Source organism: Cydia fagiglandana, chromosome 22, assembly GCF_963556715.1.
Source record: "Cydia fagiglandana chromosome 22, ilCydFagi1.1, whole genome shotgun sequence".
NCBI classification, from domain to species: Eukaryota; Metazoa; Arthropoda; class Insecta; order Lepidoptera; family Tortricidae; genus Cydia; species Cydia fagiglandana.
The window spans coordinates 8,100,656-8,122,145 of NC_085953.1; the positions used below are offsets into that span (position 1 = coordinate 8,100,656).

Genomic DNA, 21,490 nt, shown 5'->3' on the forward strand with positions numbered 1-21,490 from the left:
ACATACCACCTTCGACCCCGAACTTTTGACTTCAAATTAAGCGTACGGTTTTGCTACTCGTACCTTAATTTTGTACCGTTACCTGTTTTTGGCAGACATTAGTAATTTATTGAAAAACTGATTTTTTAATACAGTTGCTCAAAAAGTGCTACTTTACGTAGCTGTTTAGCGTGCGGAAAGTTGGTTATCTCGAACTAGTGCTTTTTACTTTTCCAATTTTTTTAAATTTATACTTGTTCCAATTCACGACTACTTATTGATGAGTGTTAATATTAGTTCCCTTTAAACGTCGTAATCAGCATAAAAACCTACCGTTAATGTAAGAATACGAAAAATATTACATATTTCATATTTAATTACTTACCTCTTCATCATTATAACACGTTTATTTTTTAATATTCAATATTGAAAATTCCGTTCTTAATAAGTTGACTGAATGGAACGGAATAGCTGCCAAACGCCCATAGATATAATATACTTAAAGACGACGTCTAACCGAGCTGTCACTGTTACCACTTTTGTTTAGTGTACGATTAACAATGTTTTTCTTATTTTTTCGCAACTGTATTAAAAAACGTCGTTCGATACACGTGCGGAAATGTCATTCTTCACTCGTCCCGAGTCTTGCCACTCGCCTGTGTCTCGTGGCAAGATATCTCGGTACTCGTGAAGTAATGACATACCTTCCGCACTAGCATCGAAATGTACTATTACCTTACTCATATAAGTCGACATATTTCACCGTGCAGGTTTTAGTATAAAAAGGTTCATAGAACCGCGTTCTTTTGTCAAGGAAGCTGGCGGACTGGAAAATAGGAGCCGGATCTATCGAGATTTTGTTTTCGTTTTTAATTTATGCATTTTTTACAGAAAAAGACTAGAAATACGTTACGTATAGTAATATTGGAAAATATCCAAGCCATCTTAAGGGTAAAATTAAAAAAAAAACCGTCAATTAAGTTTTATACTTACTTAAATCAAGTCCGTGTCAGGCGTGACTCACTCTGCGACTTAGTCGCTTTGCTACAGGTAGCTAAGGCACTGGTCCCACCGCGAGCTAGTAAGCTATGAGCTATCGGCTATAAACACGAACAAAAGTACTCCCGTGTAAATAAAAGAGACACGGCGATATTTATAGTTACTCGCCCAGCGGTGAGCTATAAATATCGCCGTGTCTCTTTTATTTACACGGGAGTGCTTATCTTTTGTTCGTGTTTATAGCCGATAGCTCATAGCTTACTAGCTCGCGGTGGGACCAGTGCCTAAAAGTACATTCGTTCCACACCAATTTTGGTGGCTAGCCGCCATAAGCCACGCGTGGCGCTGTCGCCACCTAGCGGCCATATTTGTCCTGATCCTAACAGACGCGTTTTGCTAGAGAGTGAGTCTTCTGTACCTAGTACTATTATTTATTCTGTGTCCATGAGTAAGTTTTGACCGGGTCTTTGCTTACCGTTATATTAAGTAGCAGCTTTTAAGCGAGTAAAAATTGATTTTACCCTACTCATATTATTCGATAGTAACATAATACCGTGCAGGTTAGGCTGTAAAAAGGTTCATCGAACCGTTTGTTCTTTTGTCAAGGAATCGAGCCGGCAGACTGGAAAATGGGAGCCAGATAACCTATCGATTTTTAATTTATCCATGAAACTTGGTAATCCAATAAAGAATATTTCATCATCATCATCATTTCAGCCTATATACGTCCCACTGCTGAGCACAGGCCTCCTCTCATGCGCGAGAGGGCTTGGGCTATAGTCCCCACGCTAGCCCAATGCGGATTGGGAAAGAATATTTATATTTTTTTATTAGTACGAATCATCTTTTTAAGAGAGAGGGTTTATGCACGCAGTAGGCATATTTAGTCATATTTTATGATTGTCTTTTTTTCATACAATAGTTGTATATACGAGTATGACCGACATAGAGAACTTGTAAAATCGCTCGCCATTACCAGCGTCATAGTAGAATTTGACCAAGCTAACTATATGTTTTCCTTATTTTTAACCGACTTCCAAATCTCAAAGAAGGAGGTTATCAATTCGGTTGTATGTTTTTTTTTTATTTTTTTTATTTTATTTTTTATTTTTTTTTATGTTTGTTACTCCATAACTCCGTCATTACTGGACCGATTTTGAAAATTCTTTTTTTGATTGAATGTATATGCATACAGATTGGTCCCGTTTTTGTCAAAATCCAGTTCTGATGATGGGATCCATGCGGAATCGAGGGAACTCCTCAAATCTTAAAGGCATACACATAGTGATTTTTGGTTTTTTATCAACGAATCAAGCATATACATCCAAAAAAGTGACATTTGATGAAGTGGAACTGCTGATGATGATCAGAACGGAACTCTTCAACGACGCATAGTTCACGGTTGGCGATTTGTCCTCTTCGTTATGTTTGTTAAGCAAGTTAAATTTTTAAGCCACATTTTTGTCAAGCTCGAGTTCTGATGATGGGATCCATGAGGAATCAAAGGAACTCCTCAAATCTTAAAGGCATGCGTTTATAGATTTTTGTATTTACATCAGAAAATCAAGCATTTTCATTAAAAACTGTTGCATTTGATGAAGTGGAACTGCTGATGATGATCAGAACAGAACTCTTCAACGACGCATAGTTCACGGTTGGCGATTTGTCCTCGTCGTTATGTTTGTTAAGCAAGTTAAGTTTTTAAGCCACATTTTTGTCAAGCTCGAGTTCTGATGATGGGATCCATGAGGAATCAAGGGAACTCCTCAAATCTTAAAGGCATGCGTATAGAGATTTTTGTATTTACATCAGAAAATCAAGCATTTTCATTAAAAACTGTTGCATTTGATGAAGTGGAACTGCTGATGATGATCAGAACAGAACTCTTAAATGACGCATAGTTCACGTTTGGCGATTTTTCCTTTTCGTTATGTTCGTTAAGCAAGTTAAGTTTTTAAGCCACATTTTTGTCAAGCTCGAGTTCGAGTTAGAGGGAGCAAGTGATAGTGCATGGCTGCGTCCCTTGGAGTGGCCGGCGTTGGCCCATCCTGTAGAGGAGCCATTATACACAAGCGAAATGCTAGTAAAAAAGTGGGTGGTTTTACCTCCTTTTCTACATAGTGTACCATCTACAATAATCTTTCATCGGCCCCCATGGAAGTCGGTTTTTTTTTCTTAAAAATTATATTATATTAAATCCATTATTTGTATTACACCATTGTGTACGTCGTTTTCTCCTCTAAGGCCTAGCAAAGGAGGGGCGCGACAGTATGTCGCCCGCGAGAATACCCGTATTTTTCTAACTGTATTAATTAAAGAGGGGCGGGTAGTATATCTCGCGATCGAGATACTGTCGCGTTAATCATGTGCTAGCCCGGCTGCTAATATAATTTGCAATAGGGCCCGATTCGGATTTTGAAATAGACATCTATTAGATATCTTTTAGACATCACCAAGATACGATAACGATATGTTTAAGATCGAACCTGTCAAACTTGACATTTGCACGATTCTGGAGATACTCTTGAACGATTTCCTCAGGATATGACTTAGAGATCCAATTCACATCTAATAGATATTATCTTACGCTATCTAACGTAAAAGTGACATTGGTTGCCCGAATTGCGCTGCAAAAGAGAACTAGTTGATATCTAAACTATAGCGTATCTAGAATGGATCTAGTACGTGTCGTCTCTTGTGAATATCTTGAAGTTCGAATACGGCAAATAATCTAATATGCATCATATCGCACCTTTAGAATTATACTGACCTTATCCAAAATTTACGGATTTTGAGTTTCACTTATAAAAAGTCCTAAAATGATGAACCTCATCGAACCTTAATACAAAAGTGGCCTAATACAGCGTAGAAAGGGATAGACTGGGACTTCGGTCTTTTTTCCCCTCCCTCTAACCTCGCGTCATGTTCGGTTTGAGCGAGACGCAAGCAGTGATGTGCCGCGAGTGTTCTGAGCAGGTCGTTACGTGTTCGGTTTTGTGGCGACGCAAATAGATTTGAGTCAGTTTAGTAACAAAAATAAGGTAAGTAGACATTTTTATTTTTAATACAATAAAGACTGAATTCATATTAAGTTCATTTTATACCAAAATTGCTTCATTGCCATATGACTTGTTTGGCTTTTTGACATTGACAATTGACAAAATAAATGCTATATATACTTTAATTAACTTTCTAGGTATCTAAAATCAAAAGAATTGAGCTTCCTATAAAAACATATAGAAAATGAAAAAAAGAGCGGATTATATTTTAGATAAACTGAAAAAAAGTGGAAGCCAGGTGAGACTGTACATTTTTATTTACATAACTTATATATACATTCGTTTATGTGTAGATAATTCTATCTTCATACACTTAGTCTGATAATAGGTCTTTTTTTTTCAGGATAACGATGTCAGCAATAAACAGCAATTTACTACACGGCGAGGACAACAAAATATTGAAAAAATCAAAGTGTCTGACATAAAAATTGTAAGTATTTGCTTTACAAAAATAATACATATTTAGTGCTTATTACAACAACAATTATAATACCTATTACTTATTTTTCAGAACACTGCTAAAGATGTAAGACTATCGTTGGCGGATTATACGGACAAGGAAGTAATAATTATTTTTTAACTACTCATAAAATACTTAATCCAAAAAAACTTTGAAGATCATATGAATGAAAAAGAATGGTGCCGACAAGAAAAGCGCCTAGATCGTCAAAACATAAACGAAACAAATTTATGTGCAGTCTATGATTTGCAGGCTGTCCTGCAATGCCCTACTGGTGATACGTCTGCTTTCTTTTACAAGTCTAAATTAAATTGCCTTAATTTTACTATAGTGCAAATGTTAAAAAAAGCAGACCCAACACATGATTCGAATGACAGAACCGCTGAACAGGTAATTGGGGCATACGATAATGTGTATTCATATTTCTGGGATGAATTACAGGGTAAAAGGGGGGCCAATGAGATTGGATCATGTATTTTTGATTACCTCAAACGTTTAAATGACCAAAATCCAAACAAACAACTCAATGTGATATTTTACTCAGATAATTGTTGCGGCCAAAATAAAAACAAGTACATCGCGTCGTTGTATTCTTATGCAGTAACTTGTTTTGAGAACATTCACACAATTACACATAAATACTTAATAAAAGGGCACACACAAAACGAAGGGGACAATGTCCACAGTCTAATTGAAAAGGAAATAAAAAGAAATAAAAAATCGGGACCCATATACACGCCATACCAATATGTTACTTTAATAAAAAACTCTCGTAAAACTGGTAAACCTTTTCATGTGATGGAGTTGACTTTTGATTTCTTCATTGATTTTCAAAAATTGCAAGAAAACTGGGGTTATAATTACAACGAAGATGAACATAAAAACATTTTGGCGTGGAACGCTATCAAGGTTCTGAAATTTTGTAAGGCTGAACAGTTTGTGATTTATTATAAGACATCGTACAGCCAAAACGAATTTACTAAGATCAATATCAGAAATAAGCGAAAGAAAATGCCAGGCCCTGGAGAAATAGCCCTCAAAAAAGCTTTTTCTCAAAAACAGGAATTAGGTGAACATAAGAAGAAAGACTTACGCGATCTCATTAATCATAACTTGATACCTAGTTATTATGCAGATTTTTATAGTTCTATTCTCTAATTTTCAAAGTTTATGATTACATTGATAATTATTAATAAGAAATATGTAGTTACAGTGAGCATAAACATAACTAAGGTGCCTATTATGTGATCTCTTTAGTATAACATATTTGTAAGTAGTAAAATGGACAAAATGATCTTGTTTACGATCTGTATTTTTGTTTAAATCTTTTTTTAAGTATATTAGATTTATTTGTTAACGGTTGTTCTTTAAGATGAACATAACTACTTATATGATCTCAATAGGTACTAGAAAAGTGATTAGGTATTTTTCTAAATTTATAATAATATATTTCAGTAGTCCTACAGAACATCTATCAGAATGGACAGGAGCATATTGTTAAAATTAGTTTTTTTTACTATATTTCTAGAAGGATATTTGATTTGTTTGTTATGATTGTTGTTTATCATGAAACCATCTATTTGATTAAAAATAAATCGTGTTCGACTATTACTATGTTTTATTAAAAATATGAAGTGTCCCTTAAAACATTTGTAAGTTTACTATTGTATTGACTTAACTTGATATGATACGTTTTAAATGTGTTATTGTTCAGTAATATTAAGACCTATGTAAATATAGGTCTTTTAAAAAAATATGATTTCAGTCGTAAAGAGACCTAAAATTGATGCACTTTATAAATAAAATAAAATAAAATAGTTAATACATTTATTTTACGTTTTTATGTGTAAAAGCGTGTTAAGAAATAAGTAAAGTTTAATTTAAGACCAGTTATAGTAACTATTTCTCAATCAAAGCTTACCAATCTTTATTTTTCTATGAAATTTATGAACCCGTCAATCTTCATTGAACGTTTCCCAAAAATTTGCATTTTTCAATTAGGTCAGTATAATTCTAAAGGTGCGATATGTACGTAACCGAGTTACCGCACACAGTGACAATACGCGCACGCGCACGTGTTAAACTTGTAAACATGGCGGCAGATGCGTGAGCACCTGGCCCTTTCAAGACGCTCAGAGCTCAGACTGCGTTCACAATGGATGCTATTCAAAAGTAGGTACTTTTACTACTTGGGTGCGGCATCTTATAAATTGAGATTAAGTTTTATTTTAATGTTATGGTGCTCCCACACTGATAAACTGTCATATAACAGCCAATGTAGGAACAGTGAACACCAAGAAATTAAAATGTAAGTAGCTTTTTTAACTGTTTTTTTTGTTAGTATCAGCTACATTTTGTAATTAGGGATTACCTTTTGGTAAATTGTTAGTGAAAGCTCCAGGGAATTTTGATTAATTAATAATTTAAATGGTGCGTAATTCAGTTATATACCTACACATGATTATTTAAATTATTGCAGCAATTTTTTTACCTTTTTCCATTTTCAGAAGAAGCGGAATACATGCTGTTTGTGAAGCAAAAATAACAAGGTTTTGCATATGCATCATTCGTGTAGAGGTGCAAACTAAAAAAATAGTAGTTTCATAGGTGACATTCGGAACGTGTTCTAAAAAATCAAATGATGGACTTATTTGGCTTCCTTCAGGATACGTCCTAAAATTCGCCTTCACGAAATTCCACGACACTGATGCACCCCTACCTTTATTAAAACAAATAACAAAACTCTCCAATGAGTAAGCAAATGAAAACCTCAATAATTAATCCCACCAAAAACATAAATGTAAAAAAGTAGAGCCAAGTTCAATACAAAAATTATGCTTGGCTGTGGGCTTCGCCGCAAAAAAAATGGAGATCCAAATGAGTGCCAAGTTCTATGCAAAATCCAAATATGTGTTTAAAGGAACAAAATAACATTATGAACAAGTATTAAACTCTATTTCTTTGCTTTATTGGATACCTATAACAATTGCTATTATTTAAAAAAAATGTGAGATCTTAAAGTACTTAGGTTAGATTTGACTTGGCGTGGTTCGTGTAATATTACACTCGGTGCTGGCTAGCCAGTTCCTTTGCTTGAACTTGGCTTTACACGCTGCCGCGTGTCTAGATAAAATGGGGTCAAAAAGCTATTAAGGCTTGGCCACACACAGAGCGCGACGCAGCGCCGCGTCCGCGCCGCGTGATGCCGACGCGAAGCCTGGTCAAACAGGGCGCGCGCCGATCGCGCCGGCCTCACGCTCTCAACACGCCCTCAAGGCGCGCGTGAACGCGGCGCGGCCGCGCGGGAACGCGGCGCACCGCTCGCTGCCTAACGTCCGATCCTACTGATGTGACCTTGCGCGACGCGGCGGGCCGCCGCGTTCGCTCGGCGCAGCGCTGCGCACGCGCCGCGCGGACGCAAGGTGCCGCGCGGCGCGGGGCGCGACAGAAGCGGGGCGTGATACCGGCGGGACGCAGTCTGTTTGACGTCGGTAACCTGTTAGCATGTGCCGCGGCCGCGCGGCGTGGACGCGGCGCGGACGCGGCGCTGCGTCGCGCTCTGTATGTGGCCAAGCCTTTACTGAAACACTCTTCCGCCATTGCAATTAAAACGTTTTGTTTTACTAACGAACAATTTTGTTAATTCTGTACTAAATGGGTCTTCAAGTGCAAGGGGTTAAAGGCTTGGCCACACACAGAGCGCGACGCAGCGCCGCGTCCGCGCCGCGTGATGCCGACGCGATGCCTGGTCAAACAGGGCGCGCGCCGATCGCGCCGGCCTCACGCTCTCAACACGCCCTCAAGGCGCGCGTGAACGCGGCGCGGCCGCGCGGGAACGCGGCGCACCGCTCGCTGCCTAACGTCCGATCCTACTGATGTGACCTTGCGGGACGCGGCGGGCCGCCGCGTTCGCTCGGCGCAGCGCTGCGCACGCGCCGCGCGGACGCAAGGGGCCGCGCGGCGCGGGGCGCGACAGAAGCGGGGCGTGATACCGGCGGGACGCAGTCTGTTTGACGTCGGTAACCTGTTAGCATGTGCCGCGGTCGCGCGGCGTGGACGCGGCGCGGACGCGGCGCTGCGTCGCGCTCTGTGTGTGGCCAAGCCTTAAAACGAAGAGTACCCTTGTTCATTTTAAATTAGTTCAGGTAGGCGGACTTAAAAAAAAACCGGGCAAGTGCGAGTCGGACTCGCGCACAAAGGGTTCCGTACCATAATGCAAAAAAAAAAACAAAAAAAAGCAAAAAAAAACGGTCACCCATCCAAGTACTGACCACTTCCGACGTTGCTTAACTTTGGTCAAAAATCACGTTTGTTGTATGGGAGCCCCATTTAAATCTTTATTTTATTCTGTTTTTAGTATTTGTTGATATAGCGGCAACAGAAATACATCATCTGTGAAAATTTCAACTGTCTAGCTATCACGGTTCGTGAGATACAGCCTGGTGACAGACGGACGGACGGACGGACGGACGGACGGACGGACGGACAGCGAAGTCTTAGTAATAGGGTCCCGTTTTACCCTTTGGGTACGGAACCCTAATAAACCCAATATCATTACATTAATTGAAGTCAAACTGAAATTATTATACATATTATTATCGTCGATTAAATAAATAGCAAAAATGTTATATGGCATTTCTATTTAAAGGTGTACCAAAAATTTTTGTGTTGGAATTGGGAACTTTTATATAATTTCTACTCAGAATCACGAGCTTTTTCCATTTTTACTGAGAAAAAAAGTGTCCCCAAAATCTTTGGTCCGTTTGGTTACGGTTTGCAATACAACCTCAATGACCGTAACAAAACGGACACCAAAAAATTTGTATGAAATTTTGGGGACACTTTTTTTGTCGTATTAGGATCGAAAGAGCTCGTAATTCTGAGTGGAAATAATACAAAAATACCAAAATCTAAAATGCAACTATAAATAAAAATGCCCGTGAGAAGTAATGTTTTTCGAAATTCCATTGAAGCATTTTTTTTCATTAGTATGAACACAGGCTTAGTAAACCTGCATCTTGTAATTACTCGACCGCCTGATTCGTTCATCGCGAAAGATAAAAAGGCATTTTTTACTATTTTGCAGAACTAAATATAGGCAGCACCTGCACAACGTTTTTTGTAGTTTTTGAAGGACTTAAATACCTAGTTCTTAAGTATTGCAATCCCACACAAGCCCCTACCCCCTACAGAACCCTGTGGAGGAATCTGGTCTTCAACAGAAGGATATGAAGTCACGATCCTCAGTATTAAGGGACCGACTGAAGGAAAAGGAGTAATGCAATACACATTCAGTTAATCCGATAACTTTAATCTTTCTGATCATATCAAATCTTTTATTTTTAGCTTTTTGTAATAGCCTAATGAGCCCTGTTTGCAACATATTTATAGATGAAGTTTACAGCAACATGTAAGGTATGTTTAACATTTGGGGCATTTCAATGAATTTACCTATTAATGAAATATTTCATCAATTAAAATTTTAACACATTCCACATTCCTGACAAATGATTCAATGTCACTAACAATTAAAACGAACCAAAAACAACAAACATGAAGTCAAATTAACCGTGTCATTTGACCGTGACATCCATTTCACGTTAATACAGACCATACAATTGTTTATGAATGGCGTATTAGGAACAAAGCAGCAGGAAACATAGCAGCACAAAAGCGAGTAGGTACCAACCTCCATAACCTAACCTAAGTCTTATTGCAATGGGATAAAGTTCACAGATGGTCAGTTAAAAGTGGTACGTGTTGACAAAAGCTTTAATTTTGAATGGACATTAACATGATCATTAGATAAGATAACAAAAGACGCCAACGAGGTGTGCCGGTGATGCAGATATCTGCCATAGATGTCGCGTCTAGTGACATGGTGTAACTTAACAACATAAAAACAAAACCTAGTAGTTACAAGATCGAGGACTCTATGAATAATGCTTTTCTAGGCATAATAGGAAATGTTGGAAGTGTGTTTAGGTCTTTAGGAGGAAAATGGAAACTAGCGTAATATATTTTACTACATGACTAATTTATTACCAGTCGGTACAAAAGCTTAAGAGTAAGTGCTTAAAACTAATATATCCTAGTCTAATAATTATTCGCGCCGGAGGGGCGATGGATTTGCGATGAGGGTTTTGTCAGGCGTTATTCTTAAGGCGTTCTTCAACATGCCCCCGCGCGCTGAAAGCTGGCCGTTTACGGGGTAACATCAGCATTCAGCAACGGACAAATCTTGGAGAATGCCCTTCTGATGACTCCATTGGCAGTGCGCACATCGGCGACGCGATTGATTCCATCTTGTCCCGGGAAAACTGAAATGATGCGGCCCAGCCTCCACTTCAAAGGGGGAAGATTATCTTCTTTGAGAAGAACCAGAGTGTTCTGGGCTAAAGAGTCTCCGGCCGCTTGCCATTTGACCCTTTGCTGCAGATCTGAGATATATTCTTTACTCCAACGGGTCCAAAAGTGCTGGCGCAGCTGTTCTACCCGCTGGTAGCGCGATAAATAGTTGAAGGAGTGATTTCGGTAATCAGGAGCTGGCAGCGCGGTCAGCGGACGGCCGATGAGGAAGTGTCCAGGAGTTAGTGGCATCAGGTCGTCGGGTTCCGTAGACAGAGCGGTGAGTGGCCGAGAGTTTAGAATTGCCTCGATCCTAACTAGTGTAGTATTAAGTTGTTCGTAAGTGAGATTGGAATTGCCCAGCACTCTGGTTAAGTGATGCTTTGTTGACTTCACACCCGCTTCCCAGAGACCGCCAAAGTGTGGCGCGTAAGCTGGCAAAAAATGAAAGTTCGTTTCTTCATTGGACGCACTTTCGGCAATAGAATTGCAGTTGGATTTGAGGAACCTTGACAATTCGTTGTAGGCGCCAACAAATGAGGTTCCGTTATCTGAGTAGATATTAGCGGGCTTTCCTCTGCGCGACATAAATCTATTCAAAGCCATCAGGTAATTATTGCTTGTTAGGTCACCAACCAACTCTAAATGTATGGCCTTCGTTGTAAAGCATATGAATATGGCGATGTACACCTTTACTATCCTACAACCTCTTCCCTGACGACTAGCCGAGTTGATAGGACCGGCGTAATCTACGCCTACATTGACGAAGACGTGGCCTTCGGGGGACAACCGAGTTTTAGGTAAATTACCCATTAAAGGGCTAAGTAGGCGTCCCTTCATTCGAATGCATTTGACGCACTGTCTGTAACATAACTTAGCCAAATTGCGTCCTCCTATCGGCCAGTATCGTTCTTTGATGGTGGCTAGCAAAAGCTGTGGTGGTGCGTGCAATAAATGCTTGTGCTCGAAATGAAAAAGCAACTTAGTGAATTTGTGAGTGGACTGTAAGATGATTGGATGCCTTTTCTCATATGGAAATTCCGAGTTAGCAAGGCGACCACCAACGCGCATTATTGAGTTTTCGTCCAGAAATGGATTTAACTTTAACAGTGGACTGCCCTTAGGTAAAATTTGAGAGTTTAACTGTAACTTATACTCTGGCAATGATTCAGCTTGTGATATTTTGATCAGTAGGTTTAATGCGGTTTTCAATTCTAAATCGTTTAAATATTGAGTAGTTACTGGCATGCCTTTACAAATCGATATGAAACGCAAAATGTACGCTACAGAGCGTTTTAACCGTAAGAAATTTGAAAACCGTTCAAAGTCTATGAAAGTCTTGTCTTGAATGAAAGCGGACAAGGTTATTTCGGTTCGAACCTCTGGTAAGTTGGAGACTTCTGTACACGGGTTTTGTGGCCACGTCGAAGCATCACGCTTAAGGAAACTAGGACCAGACCACCATAAATCAAGGGAATTTAATTCCTCGAAACTAACACCGCGAGATACGTGATCAGCAGGATTCTCGTCAGTCGGAACGTGTCGCCAGGAACTATTGCCTGATATTTCGAGAATTTCGGCTGTACGGTTGCGAACAAATGGCTGCAATTTGCTTGGTAATGTTTTGAGCCACGCGAGAACTATGGTTGAGTCGCTCCAGAACGTTGCGCTGCTAACTTGGGCTCGAAGTGAATTAATGACCTTTTGATACAGCCGAGCACCGACTAGCGCGCCGCAGAGTTCAAGTCTGGGAATGGTTAAAGGCTTTATAGGAGCAACTCGACTTTTGGCTATAAGCAGTCGCAAGAGAACCTCTCCTGCATCGTTGATGCTACGGGCGTAAACACAAGCACCGTAGGCTCGCTCTGAGGAGTCAGTGAAAATGTGCAGCTCCAGACTCGTGTAGGAGTCGCACAAAACTCGTCGCGGAATGCGGATATTGTTAAGAAGATGCAGGCTTGAGACTATATCAGCCCATTGTTTTAAAGCTTCAGGAGGAAGCTCCTGGTTCCAAGAAAGTTTGTGCAACCATAATCTTTGCATGAGTATTTTCATTTTAATAACACAAGGACTTAAAAGTCCTAAGGGATCGAAAATCTGAGCAATGGTTGATAATATATCCCTTTTAGTGGTTCCCTTAGGAGCCGAGATTCCGATTGGAAAATGTAACTGGTCCGCGTCTGGATGCCAACCCAGACCTAATGTCTTGCTTGACTCGGATGTTCCTATGTTTAGATTTTTTGATTCACGAGAGAACGAGTTGATTAAGCGTGGGTCGTTAGATTTCCACTTTCTTAAATGCATGCGCGCGGCAGCTAAGGCATCAGTGACTCCTTGCCGAAATCTAACTACCTCGTTGAAATCATCTCCTCCGGTTAGTAAATCATCGACGTAAAAATCGTGAATTATTATGTCAGATAAAGGTTTATCTTGGCAATCTAAACCTATTTGTTTTAGACATCGACATGCTAAAAATGCTGCGCTAGCCGTCCCATAACTTACGGTATTTAGCTGATAGGTCTTTAAAACGTCAGACTCATTTTCGCGCCATAGGATCAGCTGTAACTTTCGATCGTCAGGATGAAGAAATACGGTCCTATACATTTTCTCAATATCTGCAGATATTACGTATTTATGCTGTCTAAAACGTATGAGTATGGACAGCAGGTCATCTTGGACAGTTGGTCCTACCATTTGCAAGTCGTTAAGCGAAACACCGGAAGAAGTGGGGCTACTAGCATTAAAAACTGTCCTTAACTTGGTAGTTGTGCTATCCCGTAAAATCCCGTGGTGGGGTATAAAATAGGTACCCGTACCCGAATCGGTAGGTACATACTCGGACATGTGACCTAAAGCGTGATACTCCGACATAAACTCGACGTATAGCTTCCTAAATGATGGTCTATTTTTCCACTTACGCTCTAACGATAAGAAGCAGTGTTTAGCTCTTTGAAATGATTCGCCTAACAACTTAGGACTCTGCTTTAAAGGCAACCTAACACAAAAACTTCCGTCCTTCAAACGGACAGTGTTAGCCTGAAAATGCTCCTCACATAATTTCTCTTCGTGAGAATATTGAGACGACTGATGGCTAACTTCCTCCAGTTGCCAAAAACGCGCTAATTGGTTTTGTAGATCGTCATCAACGGTTGAGAGAGCGTTGCCTGAATTAACTGTCACGAAATTACACTTTATGGATGATGATGATGGCATTTTCGATTCGTTGCGTCTAAAAATAGGACCAGAAACCAACCATCCGAGTTGAGTTTCCCAAAGGATCGGCAAACCGTGACCCAGTTTAATTTTTTGACATCCTAACAAATCCCAGAATAGTTCGGCCCCTATTATCATATCGACGTCAGCCGGTTTGTAAAAATACGGGTCCGCTAAGCATATGTTTGAGGGGATATTTAATTTGGACACGTCAACTCGACGAGAAGGAATAGCGTCTGTAATTGAAGACAAAATATAACAGTTTAAATCTGTTGCGAACTTCTCATTGAGCGATTTAATTTCGACTCGACACCTTTCTGATAAAGGCGACGACTTTTTGTTTACACCTATAAGGCTTTTATTAACAAAATCAGTTGCCAGGTTTAGCCTATTATACATTTTTTGAGACATGAGACAAGACATACTGCCATTGTCTAAAACGCAGCGAGCGATGTGCTCCTGTTTGTTAGCATCGTATATTTTTATAAGTGCAGTGGATAGCAGTACGTCTTGTTCCTTATGTCAGTATGAAGACGAGGTACTCGGCAAGACATTTGCTGACAATGCAACCTGGGCCGACTCGACGCCGGCGGGGGACGGGAGCGCGGGCGCAGTCTGCTGGTCGACACCGCTGATAACGCCCGTGCTATTATCACTGTTTAATGTCGGTCTAGGTATGCCCTCAGATACGTGAATTAGCGTATGGTGTTTGCGTTTGCATATCTTGCAACCAGGTTTTTTACAGTGATTGGAATAATGACCACCTCTAAAACAGTTAAAACAAACCTTATAATTAGGTAATGATTGCAACCGAGCCGCATTACTTAACGCAAGGAATTGCGCACAGTTTGATAAGCAATGATCGCCCTTACATCTCGGGCACGGCTTTGTCGCCGGCGGCTGAGTTTTGTTGTTATTATTACCTATTTTATCATGCACTGCTATCATAGTTTTTATTTTAGTGGCACTTTTAGTGTGTTGAAGTGACTGATTCGATGATAATTCGAGTGTTTCGAGTAAATCAGCACGGTTTTGTAAGAAAGTTAAGAATTCCTCGAAAGTAACTGATTTGTTTTTATCTAAACCGCCTTTGAACTCTTCCCACTCACGAAATGATTTTGTGTCTAACTTCTGTGAAATTAAGTGAATGAGAAGTGTTGACCATTCTTTGACGGGCTCGCCTAGTGTTTCTAACGAACGAAGGTTTTTGTTAACCTGATCTATGACCCTTTTAATGTGGCTGGAAGATTCTCGTGCAATCGGTTCAATATTGAACAAGGCCGATACATGATTATGCAGCAACTGGCGCTTGTTGTTGAAGCGATCACATAGAAGTCTCCAAGCCAACGCGTAGTTGTCAGACGAGAATTCCACCGACTGTATGACGACTGCTGCGGATGCCTCCAGGGAAGTCCTAAGGTAGTGAAATTTATTTATGTCGTCAATGCCGTCGTTGGAGTGAATGAGGCTAGTAAAGGTGTCGCGAAAGCCTAACCAATTTTCATAGGAACCATTGTATTTTGGCAATTGAATAGTCGGTAACCGAACAAGCTTATTATTTCCTTTACGCGATGATTGGTCGCTTGCGGCTGAGTTGAAACTCGATTCTTGCTGTTTGGCGTGTTTGGCCAATATGTCTTGCGCCTTGGAAAGTAATTTAAAATACCTACTTTCAAACTCTGCTCGCTCAGCTAACTGAGTGTCAGAGTTACTCGAACTGCACTCAAGTTCCAATTGAATCTCATCATAACGGCCATACAACGACTCAATTTTGCCCATACGCAACTGCAATTCATTTACCTCAGCCGATGTCAGTGAAGCAACGTCCAAATCATCCATATATTTCTCAAATATGGTTAGTCGGCCTTTATAGCTGGCCCGCCTGGCAATTAGCTCCTTTTCTTCAGTCATTTTTGGGAAGCGAGTGTAGTCAACCTGGAATATTTATGTTACAAATTTGAGAAGGAGAAATAACAATCAATGAAAGTGCCCTAGCAATAAGCAAGCAAAAGTTAAAGTTACAATTTTAAGGTTAAATAATCTTAGCAGTCTACAATTATAGGTGTACGATATTCACGTAAAAGCACTTGAAATGAATTTAAGGATAATGTTAATTGTACATTTGATTTTTAACTAATTAAAATTAATGTTGATGGCAAGTGCAGTGTAAGCTTTAAGCGTTTAAGTGTGAATATTAAGCGTTCTGATTTTGTATATTTATTAAATTACTTATTTTTTAAACTAGTATTTTTATTAAATTAATAAGTTGTAACTAAATCAGACCGGTACACTTAAATTAAATCTAAAGTTAAAGAACAAAGCTTGACACGTGTGTACTAACCTTTGTCACAGAGTTAAATTACGCTTAAATAATACCTGTAGAGTGCTGGATTAAATTTAATACACACAATTAGCACTGGATTACAACTTTTCTTTACTAAAGTCTTGTAATATATCAAATCTCGACCACTTTCGACGATCCTTTGTCTCTTCTTTGTTCGAGATGATGGTGCCACCCGATGCCAATTGATAGGTAACTCTCCAGTAATTCCACAATTCCTCTTGACCGTATTATTTTTAGTCACTGGTGTCTTCCATCCGTGTCGTAAGGACCATGTTTAGGTCTTTAGGAGGAAAATGGAAACTAGCGTAATATATTTTACTACATGACTAATTTATTACCAGTCGGTACAAAAGCTTAAGAGTAAGTGCTTAAAACTAATATATCCTAGTCTAATAATTATTCGCGCCGGAGGGGCGATGGATTTGCGATGAGGGTTTTGTCAGGCGTTATTCTTAAGGCGTTCTTCAACAAAGTGAGCAAAGCAAACATAGCCATATCTTCCGTCTTGTTCATTGAATCGCACAGATACCCGGTTCTCTATACCAATGTTTCAGAAAAGCATATATATCTTTTTCCACATAAAGGTTAATATTAGAATACTGTTTTTATTGAACAATAGTTAAGATACAGACATTAAACGAGGGGAAACACATTAAAATTGGTGCTATGCGTAGTTGCTTCAAATAAAATAAAGGGAACGAGGAAGACAGAAAAGTATACTGCAAATATACTGAAGTAGAATTTCCAAAATTCAAATTATTTTAATATATAAGTACCTATTCTTATTTTAGAAAAGATCACACTCATATCCATTAAACATTTGTAGGTGCTTCTCCTTTAAAATGTCTGTTACGATGTTGCATTAAAAAAAGTTACACAAAGTCAATTCTCTGAAGCCAGTAAAGCCAATTTATTATTCTTGGACCGCATCAAACGAGTTCGTTTTGCAAAGCACGAATTTTCCAACACAGTGTAACACAGTTTGCGAATAGTACTAACGTTTTTCCAGAGTGCAAGACACTGTGTAAGCTCTGCAGTTTGTTGGAAAACCGGAGCAACGCAGTCGCTCGACACCAGTTGCTTCAAAATAACATGGTACCCGGCGTAATCTATACAGTAAAGTGTATTCTGAGATAGGGCTTAAAACTTTAAAGTTTTGGGTGTTTGGAGTTTCGTTCTTCGTGCTTTTCCGAAAAGCTCAAACATAAGACTATGACGAGGAAAAGAGCTTTAAGTCATATGAAAGTTCGTCACACAGGTGGCAGATGTTTTGTGGACCATGGACCGAAACAAATTTTTTCGTGCGTAGAAGAAAATTTACACAATCACCTGATGAACGATGATATCAAGGTTGTAGAAAAATTTGCCGTATGCAGCCTAAACTTCACTGTAGCGTAACGTTACTCTTTCAATGCTGGATACGGCAGTATGTTTTTCCAGAAATCCCTATCCCCCACTGGAGAGTTGCATCCCAATATGCCCAGCTGTATTGATTTATAGCCCGGGCCATGTAATGACAGGGATGCAGATATAGCTGGAGTGCGTGCTAAAAGGGAAATGCATATCGCGCATGGAAAGCGAAACTATTATTCGAACGCAAGGCGACATTGTAGATGCATGCGATGTTCTGTTTCCGTCTTTTGCATGACTAGGAATTAATAAGAGAAAGAGATGCAGCATATACGTTTGGAATAATGCGATTCTTCGCTTAGGAGTTATTCACAATGCTTACCCGGAACACATTCGACTTCCGTTTACGTACATTTCTTTGAAGTTAAAGCTCAAATTATACCAGGGACCAGCTAAGAGCCGAGGAAAATTTATTTTGCGGATAGATATGCTAATCACGTAAATTGAAAAGAAAAAACGCATTGCATGTCTGTTCTACTGATTTACTGTGACAACAGGATTCAGCATTTCTCTATTAAGATGAGACTTTATGATGCATAAAATTCTCCGTTTTGCATACTTTAGTAATTAGTCGTCCGTAAGAGAGGTTATAAATTATAAGCTGTTTTACTGCCTATTAATAGTCACAATTAGTCATGCATGAGCTGAAATTTTTCTCTTTGATTTTTAAGAAGAATAAAGTTTGTCGAATTCAAGACAGAAGAAAGAGATAAAGACAATTATTTAAATAAGGAAATGCATTACTATCATCACCATCATCAGCTTAAGTAAACAACTAACTAAAAGTCATAGACCTCTCTTCACATGTTAGTGACGTCACGTGTCAACTAATATCAAATTTAATTAACGCGCCAAATTAATAGCACACATTACACAAGCAATCAAAGTCAATTATAGAATGCCTTAGTAGTCTCAAACTCAATAAATATGCAAATCTCCCAAGTTCAACATTCCATACAGGATGTATAGTTACTGGGTCAAGTTGAATCACACAATGGAGACTGAAATTATGCATAGGCTTGACTATTAAACTTAGTAATGACCAACACACACTGTAACGCTATTCGGTGGTTCAAACATGGGACGCTCAGACATGCCAATAAAGCATTTCGCCTTTCCCTCATGTCGGGAGTACGGAAACTTAATTAAGAAGGACCTAGACATTTGTTGATTACGTCAGAGCTATTTGGGAGAAATAAATGACCTGGACATTCGACTGATTAGAATGTTTACGCCTAAAGATTTTCGACTAGGTATTTAGTATTTCAGATATATTTTACAAGGAACAATACGTTATGTAACTTTTACATCAGTTTGGCATCGGGAAGATTTTAAGTTTTGTATATCAGATTCAAATCTTTTAATATTTTGATCCACTTTCCAGTCCTTGAACTGAAATTTGGAATAGTTCCGTAGTTTTGGCCATTGGAACTCCGCAAGGAAAAGACGCAAACAATCGAGTTTTAGCTCATAGGTTAGGTCTCGAAAGTTGATTGAAGAGCAAAGGAAGCTAAGTACTTTGGATAAACGTGTCAACAATTTCTTTTTCAGCAGTTACTTGCTCTTATTTTATAAAACTTTAAAAGACCGCCCCCAACGTCATACCTCCGCAATTTCTATCCTTTGATGTTCCAAGGTTGTAACCGCAACATTTTTATTAAGTAGGGACCGACCTAATTTGGAATGTTTATAAATAGCCTCATAATTAATATGCAAAACAAAATGGTTTTTTGACGTCAGACAAGCCTGTGGCCGAATATAAAATTGTGGGCGTGTTTCGTAAAAGGAAACGGTGATGTGCCGTTAACAGACATTTGGCAAGTTATTTCTTAATATGCTTGTTGAACGTGGGTGGCCACCAAAAATGTTGACCTCTAGGAGATTAGGTAATTAGTAAATAATTACCAGATAACTGGTATGTCAAAAAAATATGTTCAGCCAAGTCAACGAAAAAGGCTAATCGGATACCGATTCAAAGTAATGAATAGATTTAAAGTAGTAAATAAATGAAATGAATAAATTATAATTGTTAATTATTAATTGAAATTAAGTCATATGGCATTAGAAAGGCCGGACATAAACACAGAAGAAAGTGCAGTTTAATAATAAATACACGTTGAACATTGCGGATAATAGCATTAAATGTTTTCCTCGTTTTCTAATAATTGTATAAATAACATGGAAACGTATAAGAATCTTCGTGTGTAATGCCGACATGTAGGCAACTAAAAGGAACTTTACCGAAAAAATAATAGTTTTAATAGATATTAAAACAAGTTTAACTGTTATTTAGTTCTTAGCAGGTCCTTATATAAAAAAAAGTTCATAAAGTAAAAACCCTCACGTTCAAAATCTGAGAACCGCCAACCTTTGGCCCAGATAGTAGAAAGATGAACGTAGTCTGATGAGAGTTACTTAGTAGGAAGGATAATCGCAGGTCACTGGAGAGTAAGCAGACATCAATCTACGAACAGGTAATGTGATTGGACCTGGCTGAACCCTGGAACGAAATGAAATCGAATCGCGGGCAAATCTCTACAATGTCGCTTGCCAACCGATAAAAAAATGAAACTTTTCGATATAATGAAAATTATTTTGCTGTACCTTTTAATATACCATTTAGTGCAAAATTTTAAACGTTTGCGCTATCTTGTCACTATTCAAAATAGTTGCGGAACATTACATTTCTTGTGATAGTGTTTTTCCGGCAATGCATATGTATCGTCAGTAAGTGCATAAGCCAAAGAAGACAAATCTGTCTTAATTAAATGGACTATTAGTTCTGTTCGCCTTTAAATGAAAACTTTCTCCCCGTCCATATATTGAAAAACAAACCAATTCATTAGGACCGTCCTGCCTCTCACTCACTTGTGACAATTAGCGTCAATTTTGTAATCTGTTCTGTACAGTCGTTTGAAAAAAATACAATTTTTTAACTATGAAGCTGCTTTAGGCAGTCTTCTATCATAGATTATTAATAGTAGTTTTGCATGGCATAATCGTCACTGTGTCTCTCTGCATGGCAATCAATATTCCCATCTGATGATGTGGTCTGCTTTCCTTGTTTTCTGCTTAAACTTCTGTCATTTCGGGTTCACAAGCAAGGACAAGTGACTGTCAATGTTCGCATTTTAAATTCCCGAACATAAATTGTAAGAATCTCGATTGTCTCATGACCTCACATTGTTCGATCCGGTAATATCGGATGACCCTTCGAAAAAGGGCTAATGAGTGCCCTCTATGGCATCAAGTTCTCGGTTATTGGTTCTTATAAAGTTTTCTTTTGAACAGTAAAATTTTCATTCATCAAAAGGCACTTTTAGAAAATTTGATTTCTCTGTGGTCGTCTGATATCATCAGGCAATGTGAAAACGCTCTTATGTTGAAGTTTAAGTATAATCAGCTGCCTCTACTGTTGTTGACTATACTCGAACAAAGATAGGTTTCATGTCTGAACCATTAGAAGCCTGTCAAGTGACGAGTTTCAAGTGACAGTCGAGTTTAAAACGTTTCGTTCTTTGTCGTAACGTTTTACACAACTTGTTTGCAGCTAACGTAATGGAAGTGGACTTGAAATTAAAGGATTTGAATGACATTTTTGTTTGTAGATTTGTATACGTATGTCGTTTCATAACTTGTTCATGGTAAAGTTAGTTTTGTTTCATTGAAGGTTATATC

The 21,490-nt window shown here is 38.8% G+C and overlaps 1 protein-coding gene across 1 annotated transcript; it reads left to right on the top strand.

The window, feature by feature from the left end:
* Positions 1-4,573: 4,573 nt before the first annotated feature.
* LOC134675631 (uncharacterized) lies at positions 4,574-5,849 on the top strand. The gene has a single exon (XM_063533960.1). It carries the CDS (start codon positions 4,660-4,662, stop codon positions 5,653-5,655), a length of 996 nt encoding a protein of 331 aa, XP_063390030.1. The 5' UTR covers positions 4,574-4,659; the 3' UTR covers positions 5,656-5,849.
* The last annotated feature ends 15,641 nt before the right edge of the window (positions 5,850-21,490 follow it).

What these genes read in the sequence shown, in the direction of transcription:
- LOC134675631 (XM_063533960.1), top strand. Translation starts at nt 4,660, where the DNA reads ATGAATGAAAAAGAATGGTGCCGACAAGAAAAGCGCCTAGATCGTCAA.